Consider the following 11,542-nt stretch of genomic DNA (forward strand, 5'->3'; position numbering starts at 1 on the left):
AGAGAGACACGCCTATTGTTTTGTGTTCTTAGCAGTAGCCACGCTATAGAGTTCACACATCAATTGGGCCTTAGTTCTGCTCTGAGAAAGGGTTGGAAAAAGGACTGAAAGGGTTGGAAAAAGGAAAAAGGACACAGCGCTCTAATCCCTTGCATTCACTTGCAAGCTCTGCTCTTGTAGGCCTTTCCCTGCTGGAGCGGCTGATGCGGCACAACACGCTGTACCAAAAGGAGGACGGGAGCTACAGCCCGCAGTTCGTCACTAAGCTGCTGCGTAATTACAGGTACATCTGCTGTGCCTTGGAATTCCAGCAGGTGGAACGTAAGAGATCCAGTGTTCCTGATTGCCTCTACCTATTTGATACAACACAGGTTTCAAAGTACCACAAATCTCATAACATGGACTGAAAGAGCGAGATTCCAGGGTTCTCTTCTCTGGGTTTAAAATGATAACTGTAGCCCATAGACTGGGCCAGATTTTAAGAGCTACAGCAGAACTCCATGTTGGAGATCCCCAAAATGCTTGATTCTAATTATGCTGGAGGACTGTCACTTGCCATTTATTGCTGTCTAAAGCAGAGGCAAAAATGCTTCTCTGTTTGCTTGGGAATAAGATACCAGAACAGTGAATTGACCTACACACACAGCGTTTTTGGTATACAAAGTTATATCTGGTACTCACCTTAATCTGCTCCACAACAGCCTTATGAAGGAGGAAATTCTTTTCCAACTTTGCAAATTGGGACTGAAGCTGGGAGGGAGAAGCCCTTTTAATACGTTCTTGCTGACTAGTAATAATAGTTTTTGGCTACCAAGTCCAAACGTTGGACAGAAGAAGCTACCCTATACTGAGTCAGACCCTTGGTCCATCTAGCCCAATATTGTCAACACTGACTGGCAGCAGCTCTCCAGGGTTTCAGCCAGGACTTTTCCTAGCCCTACCTGGAGATGCCAGGGATCGAACCTGGGACCTTCTGCATGCAAAGTAGTTGCTCTACCACTGAGCCACAGCCCCTTAGACATAGTTTGGTCTGCGGTTCAGCAAGAATTTGAAACCAGAGATTCAAGGTCCAATTTGTGCTAGAAGGGAAAGGAGACAGTGCCTTCACCCTCCTCCCAATCTCAGGCAGTTCATGTTGGTTTATGTGCTAACATCATCTTTCACTCCAGGTCCCATGCTGCCATTCTGAAATTTCCAAATGAGAAATTCTATGATGGGGAGCTGCAGGAGCATGCAAACCATCTCATCACCCATTCCTACTGCACCTGGAAAGAACTGGTCAAACAGGTGAGGAGCAGCAGGCATGGAGCAATTTGGCCATATCCTTGTAGACATCCACAGGTGCAAAAATGGCAAATGTGGTTCAGTGTAAGCAAGTGATGCATGCTGGGGCAAAATATCCCAACTTCAAGTATAGTGCGATGGGATCTGAGCCAGCGGTGACCAACCAGGAAAGAGATCTTGGGGTTGTAGTGGATAGCTCAATGAAGATGTCAACCCAGCATGCAGCTGCTGTAAAAAAAGGCAAACTCCACGTTAGGCATAATTAGAAAAGGAATTGAGAATAAAACTGCCAACATCACGCTGCCCCTATACAAATCAACGGTGTGGCCACACTTGGAATACTGTGTCCAGTTCTGGTCTCCACACCTAAAAAAAGATATTGTAGAGCTGGAGAAGATACAGCAAAGGGCAACTAAAATGATCAAGGGGCTGGAGCATCTCCCCTGTGAGAGAAGGTTACAACAGCTGGGATTGTTTAGCTTGGAAAAAAGGAGAGTCAGGGGAGACACGATAGGGGTCTACAGAATTATGCATGGTGGAGAATGTGGATAGGGAGACATTTTTCTCCTTCTCTCAAAATACTAGAACCTGGGGTCATCTTATGAAGCTGATTGGTGGGAGATTCAGGACAGATAAAAGGGAGTACTTCTTCACACAGCGCATAATTAAACTATGGAATTCGCTACCACAGGATGTAGTGATGGCCACCAATTTGGATGGCTTTAAAAGGGGGTTGGACAAATTCTTGGAGGAAAAGGCTATCAATGGCTACTAGTCCCAATGGCTATGTGCTACCTCCAGTACCAGAAGCAGTGAGCCTGTGAACACTAGTTGCTGGGGAACATGGGTGGGAGGGTGTTGTTGTGCTCTTGCCCTGCTTGTGTGTTCCTGGTCGACAGCTGGTTGGCCACTGTGTGATGTGAATGCTGGACTAGATGGACCCTTGGTCTGATCCAGCATGGCTCTTCTTATGTTCTTAACTGAGGTGGTATTTTTCTACTCTTCTTATAGGGCTTTCCCATCATCTTTCATGGAGTTTCTGGAGAAGACCAGAGGGAAGAGAAGAGCCCTTCATTTTTCAACACTGCTGAGATTAACGTGCTGATCAACTACCTCAAGAAACTCCTCCTGGAAGACCAGGGCAAGAAAGGCCAGTCTCGAATTTTGCCTAAAGAGATTGGTGTCATCTCACCATACAGGAAACAGGTGAGGCCATCTGCTGGTTCCAGCTGATTCAATAAGATACTGTAAACATGGAGACTTTTCACATGATCAAACTGTCTTCCACCTAATACAGCCAGAGCTTTCCTCAACTGCATGCATGCCTGATCACGTCGAGAATGTAACCCATAGTATGGGACCTCTGCAGATGACAACAGTTGAGATTGCCACACCACATTTTTCAGCTACTGAAATAATAGGCCTCGTTTTTGGCTAGTTACAACTAATAACTGCAGGTGTCACAAATTATACCTTACATTCTCCTTAGGAATGATATGAATAGCTGTGCAATGTCATTTAATGGCTGCAGTCTACATGTCCCCCAAGACGCCATCCTGTCCAGAGTTTCTGCCTCTTTCTGCTGCACATAGCAATGACTGCAGGGCCAGCATGGGGCACTGCTGTGCAGGAGTTGGGCTTCCATCCTGCAGAAAAAAGTACTTCCCCTGCTTCTGGTATATAGCTCAGATATCCAGTTGAGTAAGAGGAACATGGTCTGAATACGCACTTACTACACTTCGGAAGTCAGGGCACATACAGCTGTGCCTTGCACATCTCCATCTCTCTCCAGCTCATTTTTTAATTTAAATATGTGTACATCTGCATCCACACACACACGCTAAAAACAACCTTAACAAAAACACTTCAACTGAAAAGGAACAGTTATCATCAGCATGCTTTTGACATTTCAGTTCAACATTCAATTTAACAAACCATAGGTTAACTTGGGTTGTTTTAACCCCTAAATAACCCAGAATTTCCAGGTTTGGACATCATGCTAACAGCCTACCAACAAGGCTGTTATAGGTTAATTGAAAGAGGAAGTGATGAGCGTACAGGAGGTGGCATGCTTGTTCGCTTCCACTTGTGCCCAGCAATTAGTGGGTTAATTAACCCATGATTGCACATTACATGTGAACTGGGTCACTGATCATTTGGGTTTTTTTTAATAAAATAGTAAAATGTCCTTATACTGTATTCTTGGCAAGTGCCCCTGAAGAATGATATTATTGAAACGCTTTGGGCATTCCATTATGTTATAAGAACATTTTACCGTTCTATTTAAATCTATTTTTCAGTATTGTTTTGAGATGTTGCCTCATCTTTTTGTTTGGCTGCCTTGGTTTAATAGCGACTGTATGGCACAAGAGACGACTCTACACATGGACATCACCAGATGGTCAATATCGAAATCAGATTGATTATGTCCTTTGCAGCCAAAGATGGAGAAGCTCTATACAGTCAGTAAAAACAAGACCTGGAGCTGATTGTGGCTCAGATCATGAGCTTCTTGTTGCAAAATTTCGGCTTAAATTGAAGAACGTAGGGAAAACCACTAAACCATTCAGGTATGACCTAAATCATATCCCTTATGAATATACAGTGGAGGTGAGGAATAGATTTCAGGGATTAGACCTGATAGACAGAGTGCCTGAGGAACTATGGACGGAGGACCGTAACATTGTTCAGGAGGCAGCAACGAAATCCATCCCAAAGAAAAAGAAATGCAAGAAAGCCAAGTGGCTGTCTGATGAGGCTTTACAATGTAGTAGCCATATTTAAGGCCAGACCGAGTGGTCTTATATTCCTGCTGAGTTAGTATAGTTTAGCAAAAGAACAGCAATGTAGAAACTGCCCTTGTCAGCAAGCTGGATTGCACAACGTAGTCATGCCTTTGACATTTTGCTTACTGCAGTCTGTAACCACGTCCTTAGATAGAATGTCCTGTGGCCCACTTCCTGTGCTAACTGTAAAACCACGGAAGAGGGGACGGGAGAAAGGGTCGCATGTATGCCATCATTACTATAAAAGTAATATTCTGCTACAACAAGTAGCTGAGGAAAGAAGGGAAGCGAAAAGCAAGGGAGAAAGGGGAAGATATACCCAACTGAATGCAGAGTTCCAGAGAATAGCAAGGAGAGACAAGAAGGCCTTCTTAAATGAACAATGCAAAGAAATCGAGGAAAACAACAGAATGGGAAAGACTAGAGATCTCTTCAAGAAAATTGGAGATCTCAAGGGAACGTTTTGTGCAAAGATGGGCATGATAAAGGACAAAGAAGGCAGGGACCTAACAGAAGCAGATGAGATTAAGAAGAGGTGGCAAGAATACACAGAAGAACTATACAGGAAAGATCTGAATGTCCCTGATAGCCATGATAGTGCGGTCACTGAACTTGAGCCAGACATCCTAGAGAGTGAAGTCCAGTGGGCCTTAGGAAGCATTAGTAACAACAAAGCTAGCGGAGATGACAGTATTCCAGCTGAGCTATTTAAAATCCTAAAAGATGATGCTGTTGAAGTGCTGCATTCAATATGCCAACAAATTTGGAACACTCAACAATGGCCGCAAGACTGGAAAAGGTCAGTTTACATTTCAATTCCAAAGAAGGGCAATGCCAAAGATTGTTCAAACTACCGCACAATTGCGCTCATTTCACATGCCAGCAAGGTGATGCTCAAAATCCTACAAGCTAGGCTTCAGCAGTATGCGAACCGAGAACTACCAGAAGTACAAGCTGGGTTTCGAAGAGGCAGAGGAACGAGAGATCAAATCGTGGCTGGGTGACCAGCCAGATGGGCCATTAATAAATTTAATAATAATAATAAAAAATCGCCAACATTCGCTGGATCATGGAGAAAGCAAGAGAATTCCAGAAAAACGTCTATTTCTGCTTCATTGACTACTCTAAAGCCTTTGATTATGTGGATCACAACAAACTGTGGCAAACTCTTAAAGTGATGGGAATACCAGACCACCTTACCTGTCTCCTGAGAAACCTGTGCAAGGGTCAAGAAGCAACAGTAAGAACACATGGAACAACCGAGTGGTTCAAAATTGGGAAAGGAGTATGACAAGGCTGCATATTGTCGCCCTGCTTATTTAACTTATATGCAGAGTACATCATGAGAAACGTCAGGTTGGATGAATCACAGGTCGGAATTAAGATTGCCGGGAGAATTATCAACAACCTCCGATATGCAGACGATACCACCCTAATGGCAGAAAGCGAAGAGGATCTCAAGAGCCTCTTGTTGAGGGTGAAAGTGGAGAGTGCAAAAGCTGGTTTGAAACGCAACATTAAAAAAACGAAGATCATGGCATCTGGCCCCATCACTTCCTGGCATATAGAAGGGGAAGAAATGGAAGCAGTGACAGATTTTACTTTCTTGGGCTCCAAGATCACCGCAGACGGTGACTGTAGCCATGAAATTAAAAGACGCTTGCTCCTTGGGAGGAAAACTATGGCAAACCTAGACAGCATGGTAAGAAGCAGAGACATCACCTTGCCGACAAAGGTCCGTCTAATCAAAGCTATGGTTTTCCCAGTAGTAATGTATGGCTGTGAGAGCTGGACTATAAGGAAGGCTGAGCGCCGAAGAATTGATGCTTTCGAACTGTGGTGCTGGAGAAGACTCTTACGAGTCCCCTGGACTGCAAGGAGCTCAAATCAGTCCATCCTAAAGGAAATCAACCCTGAGTGCTCATTGGAAGGACAGATACTGAAGCTGAAGCTCAAATATTTTGGACACCTAATGCAAAGAGAAAACTCTCTGGAAAAGACCCTGATGCTGGGAAAGACTGAAGGCAAAAGGAGAAGGGGACGGCAGAGGCTGAGATGGCTAGATAGCATCACTGATGCAATGAATATGAACTTGAGCACGCTCCGGGAGAGAGCGGAGGACAGGAAGGCCTGGCGTGCTATGGTCCATGGGGTCACGAAGAGTCGGACACGACTGAACAACAACAACAATGGCGAATCTGCATGCACTGTATACTCTGGCTGTGGTCGTGGGGCCTTCCCGTTTCCAAAGTCTCTGAGGTACTTGTGTATCTTTCCTGTATCACTCCCATCATCTTTTCAGGAACATCATGGCTGTTCCTCCCACCCCATCAATGGAGAATGAAAGATATTCCCAAAGCCACCCAGGCCATTTATGGCAGGAGAGAATTCTGTGGCCCAAAGGAATTCATCCATCTGCTAAAGGGATTAGCCAGAAGACATGAGGAACGTATGCTAGCCAGGAACTGAGTCTAATAATAAGACTGGGAATGAATGAATGAATGCATCACTGATTTCATTTCTTATCTCCCCTAGGTGGAGAAGATAAGACTGGCCATAAATGTGGAATTAAAGAACCTGAAGAATATCAAGGATCTAAAGGTGAGACTTGGTTTTCCTGCCAGCTGTGCCATGGGTGACGTGGTTGTGTTAAGTGTCCATGCTTCATGTGGAACATCTTAAATAGATGGGCCCCAAATCGATCTAATCTAGCACTCCGATGCTAGAGTACTAATTAACAAGATTCTCCAGAAAACCTTGCAAGCAGGGTTTTGTATGACCTGGTATGGCTTTTGACATCACAGCGCTCCATTATCAGAACAAGCACTGCAACAAGTTGGAGCCAATTCGTCCAGCTGCAACACCCAAATGGGAGCTGTCCGTTGTCCTCTTTCCTCTTCTAGGAGGTTGAAGGCTCTCTTGCTAAGTGATTTCCTTTAAAGGCCCCTCTCTGGAGTTTGGGATTGGAAGATTTCCCATTTCATTCCCTGTTCCATGGGTATTCCCTTTTTCTTTCCCTCCAGGTGGGCTCTGTAGAGGAATTCCAGGGTCAGGAGCGGCGTGTGGTACTCATTTCAACAGTGCGCAGCAACAGTGATTACTTTGGTATGGACAAGAAGTTCAGCCTTGGCTTCCTCAAGAACCCCAAGGTACAAATCTATGCATATTATCCTATAATTGTTAACACATAGTGGGCTGATGCCCTTCATTTGGGGATCTGCGGCATGCCTGGAACACATGACCTCCAGGTGATTCTTCCCCTCCAGGGGCTACAAGAGAGGCTGTACCACCATCTGTGGCTTGGTTTGGTCATAGTGTGAGTCTGAATGGCATCTTCCCATATTTCCAGTTCAGTGCAAGCCTGGAAATGTGGGGAGTGTCCCAGGACAAGGCAAGTAGGTCTCTCTCTCTTCCCCATGCTGACAACCAGAAGCCAGACATGCAGGTCCTGCCAAGACTGCCATATGGACTGGCAGCATAGATACGGGACAAGGAAGGATGAGGGATGAGAGTGCCTCTGCTGCAAAAATTCTACACACATGCTCACACTCGTACACTAATGGGGCACCCTCGGCAGTGATATAGATTGCCATGACAAGAATTGCACATGCTGAGCAAACACATTTCTGCAACTTTGGCTTAGCTGCTCTAGCATGTCAGCCAGGAGTTTGATTTGTGCTCTGCCCTTGCTTTCACTGGGCTTGCTTTCACAACCACACACACACAGTTTTTGTTTTGCCACCCTTGATTGACAGGAAAATGAACATGGGCCAAAGTTCGGACAGCATGGGTCTTACTGTGCTGCATTGGACGCTTAACCTGAGTCTCTTCCATACCACCATGTGGATAACACGCCCTTCAGATCCTTAGCTTAGTTCCATCCCTGTAACTTGGTCCCTGTCTTCTCTTAGCCTTCCATTCTATGGTGGTTTCATGCTAGATAAAGGCTGCTTTTGAAGAAGTAGGAGGCTTCAGTAAACAGTAGGCTCCATGGAGTCTGTCTCCAACTTCGAGGAGAGTATCTGTTCTCCAAGGGTCAGTGATGAAGCCTATTGCCTCTACATGGATGCTGGACTCTTTCCCAGCAGGCAAAGGTATTTCACTTTTTGTTTTACTCTCCCTACTTTTTCAGCGCTTCAATGTGGCCATTACAAGAGCCAAGGCACTCTTGATCATCATAGGCAATCCAGTTACTCTCAGCAAGGATCTCTTTTGGGGCGAGTAAGTGTTACCCTCCAGTTCCCTAAACCCCATCCTTTTTCAATGTTCCCTCAAGCCATTTCAGTCAAAGACTTCTCCATCCCTCTATAGTCAACCCAAGGCACGTCTGAATAAGTGGGGCCAGATATTCCCTGAGTTTTTGCCCAGCTCAGAGTTTGTGGTGATAGGACTTTGCATGGTGATCCTCCTGCTGAGCTATTGACCCCAGTGTATTTGTGACCATTCTGATATCAAGCCCAGGTCAACAGCAGGAGTGAATTGAATCCTAGCCATTATCATTCCAGTCTTTCTCTTGTGGCTGCAAATGTTTTTCTGTAGTGCGTTAACAATGCACAATTCAGCAGTTGCTACACAGTGTACAGACCCCTGTAGAGATTCAAGACAGGGCAATGGGCATCCTGAATGCTCTCCAGATATATGAGCAGATAGTCTACAGTGGTATGTTTGGGCTTCAGATGGAATTTTCCACCAGTTCAGATTTAAGTAGTAACCTTGTTCTTTTGTTTCGTTCTAAGAGCATAAGAAGAGCCCTGCTAGATCAGACCAAAGGCCTATCTAGTGTCTGTACTGTGTGGCTTGTCAAACAGACATGAGTCACCCGAGGCTACTTGTTCTGCCAGCACCTGATTGAGATGCCTCTTATCACATGTGCTTTCTGATTATGGTGCACTGTGATCTAGACTCCGTAGGCTGATACGTGGAGAAGGGTGTGTCTGTGTATGTGTGGATTGGGTAGATGGCTTGTCCTAGTGCTGACCCAAGGTGCTGGACCATATATCTTCCCCAGCTTGTTGCCCTCTAGGTATGCTGGATTGCACCTCCCATCATTCCTAATCAGCACGATGAGAGTTGCAGTCCAACACATCTGAAAGGCGACATGTTGGGAAAGGCTGGACTACATAGACTTTTTTGTTCCTTGTGAACCTGAAGCTGCCATATTTTGAATTGGACAATCAGTCTGCGTAGCCCAGTATTGTCTTCAGCTTGTCAAAACCTCAAATTAAGTCTTTTCCAGCCCAGTTTCTTGACATTATTTTAACTTGAGATACCAGGATTGAACCTGGGACCTTCTCAATGCAAAAGTTGCACTTGAGCACTGTGGCTCTTCCTCTTGCAATGTATAAGTCTAAGCACAGGACACACGTAAGTGGAAAACGAGTGGGAAGTCTTTCTCTTAACCAAAGGATACTTGAGAATTAGGACTTGGGCCAATCTGGGCCTTCATACAGGAGCTAGGTGTGGACAGAAATCCCATCAGCAACAGACTGTCCAATTGTATACAGAGTACATTTTAGTTTAGCACAGATGTATCCTGTTCTCAACATCCTCCAAAGCCCACTCCTAAATTCTGGTGGGTTTGGCTGGTAGCACTAATACTTCTACTTGGCTTGTGTCCCCAGGTTTCTCACATACTGCAGGGATAACAGTGCTTACCGAGGATATCAATATGTGGAGGATGAGAATGACGAGGATGAAGTGCTGGCAGCAGAGCTCCATTCTCTCAGCTTGAATACACAGCCAGCGGGTAGGAGGCTACATTTCATTTCATTTATTACATTTCTGTACTGCCCAATAGCCAAAGCTTTTTGGGTGGCTTTCAAAAATTACCAACTTTAAAGGTACAATATTGTGCATAATATAAAAACAACTTAGCTACAAATTTATAAACAGGCAGCCATCACATATACATACATGCATATCCAAATAATATCCTAAGACCTGATTGAAAACCTATCATATGCTGCCAAATTCCTGAGAGTTCATGCTGGGAGAGGCGGTCCATCAAGTATTGTGGTCCCTAAACCTTGTGTTCAGTAAGCTGAAAACAAGATTTACTCCCCTGCCATTTCTTGGATGCTTAGAAAAGAGCAAACTTTTCATTATATCTTGCGTCCATTATTTCTTGTGCCCAGTGGATGGTTATTCCCTTATTTCTAAACAGATGCATGCATACTTTTAAATGTGGATTTTTATTTCAGAGTAACTTTATACATCTTGAGAAATAAGGGTTGCAAAACAATGTAGTGTGAAGGATTCATATTGGATATACCTGTATAAATCTTTGTTTAAGTATTTCCTGAAGGCTGGTAGGCCAATGCAAAGGGAGCAAAGACAGAAAATGGAACTCCTTGCCTTCTGCCACTCTTCATCTGTTCTTCCCTGCAGGCAATGACTTAGGAGAGAGTCACATCCAGCAGCAAGTGGAGCCAGAATGGAGATATGAGCACTGAGGCCCTGTGCTGCCCTCACCTTGGCGCTGCTGTATTCTGTATTCTTGAACATCATTTCTCTTTTTGCTGTTTACATATTGAAAAAGTAGATGCCAGCCCAATTAAACAAATCCTGCCCGGGCTCCTTGCCTACTGTTTCCCAGGAGATGACACCAGTGCCCAGAATTATACACAGAAATCCCCAATTAGGAAACCCTAATTGTGCAATAGGAGTATACTGTGCTGTTTACCTATATTGACTTAATGCAATGTGCATTCACTTTCCTTGAACAAGACTTCTCTGCCCTGTGTGTGTAAGAGGGGCTGAGAAAAGATTTATCCATTAAAAAAAACCCTTGGAAGCGCTGGATTATAAAGGAAGCAGAAATGAGAAAGTGGCGACTTAAGACTGGAGAATAGCACTGAGTACAGAGGTTCCTTCCTCACCCCACCCCACCCAGCACCCTATTGGGGGGGTTGTTTGTTTTCTTGAACTTGTGACAGGAAGACTCCACACAGATTTTTGATGTTTCAGGGAATGACGTTTAGATTTCTATTTCCAGATAATTTAAGAGTTTATCAAGAATGGACTTGTGGATTGGGATGAAGTTTATTGCTGTTTCCAAGACAATCAGATTTTATCATCAAATGTTTTTTGTACTGAATTGATTAAAGTTTACAAGAATTAACCACCATGTGTAACACGTTATTGAATAACATTCCACTGCTTTGTCCCTTCCTGTTCACTTTCTGTTGCAGTATGAAAGAGTTAAAACTGAGAATCGGGGAGGAAAGACAGTCAGGTGCACATTATCCCAAGGACTTGACGCCCATCTTCAAATCACATGCTTGGAACTGGCCATGTCTCCCTGTTTGCCAAAAGCAGCTGGAGGTGGAGGCTGATCTGGGGTGATGATTGATTGATTGATTGATTGTATCTCTCTACCACCTTTCTGAAACCAACCAAGGCAGTTTACAAAAATTTCAGAAAACAAAAACCATAGTCAAATAAAAACAACTTTTAAAAGCCATACATAATAA

The 11,542-nt window shown here is 44.3% G+C and overlaps 1 protein-coding gene across 9 annotated transcripts in view; it reads left to right on the forward strand.

Moving 5' to 3' along the window:
* Positions 1 to 11,190, forward strand: part of MOV10 (Mov10 RNA helicase) — a 38,311-nt gene extending 27,121 nt beyond the window's left edge. For 4 of the 9 annotated variants that reach the window (XM_084853455.1, XM_084853456.1, XM_084853458.1 and 1 more), the window contains exons 15-22: positions 181 to 283; positions 1,170 to 1,287; positions 2,296 to 2,490; positions 6,606 to 6,671; positions 7,094 to 7,219; positions 8,203 to 8,291; positions 9,692 to 9,816; positions 10,458 to 11,190. In XM_084853455.1, coding sequence (XP_084709581.1) covers positions 181 to 283; positions 1,170 to 1,287; positions 2,296 to 2,490; positions 6,606 to 6,671; positions 7,094 to 7,219; positions 8,203 to 8,291; positions 9,692 to 9,816; positions 10,458 to 10,522 — 887 coding nt within the window. In that variant the 3' untranslated portion in view covers positions 10,523 to 11,190. Of the gene's footprint in view, positions 1 to 180; positions 284 to 1,169; positions 1,288 to 2,295; positions 2,491 to 2,773; positions 2,838 to 3,637; positions 3,855 to 6,605; positions 6,672 to 7,093; positions 7,220 to 8,202; positions 8,292 to 9,691; positions 9,817 to 10,457 lie in introns of those variants that run through there. The other 5 variants (XR_014790666.1, XR_014790668.1, XR_014790667.1 and 2 more) reach the window with 4 other exon arrangements.
* Positions 11,191 to 11,542: the final 352 nt, after the last annotated feature.

This window comes from Heloderma suspectum, chromosome 4 (genome assembly GCF_057233095.1).
Source record: "Heloderma suspectum isolate Gila_16-S chromosome 4, 16-S_ref, whole genome shotgun sequence".
NCBI lineage: Eukaryota > Metazoa > Chordata > Lepidosauria > Squamata > Helodermatidae > Heloderma > Heloderma suspectum.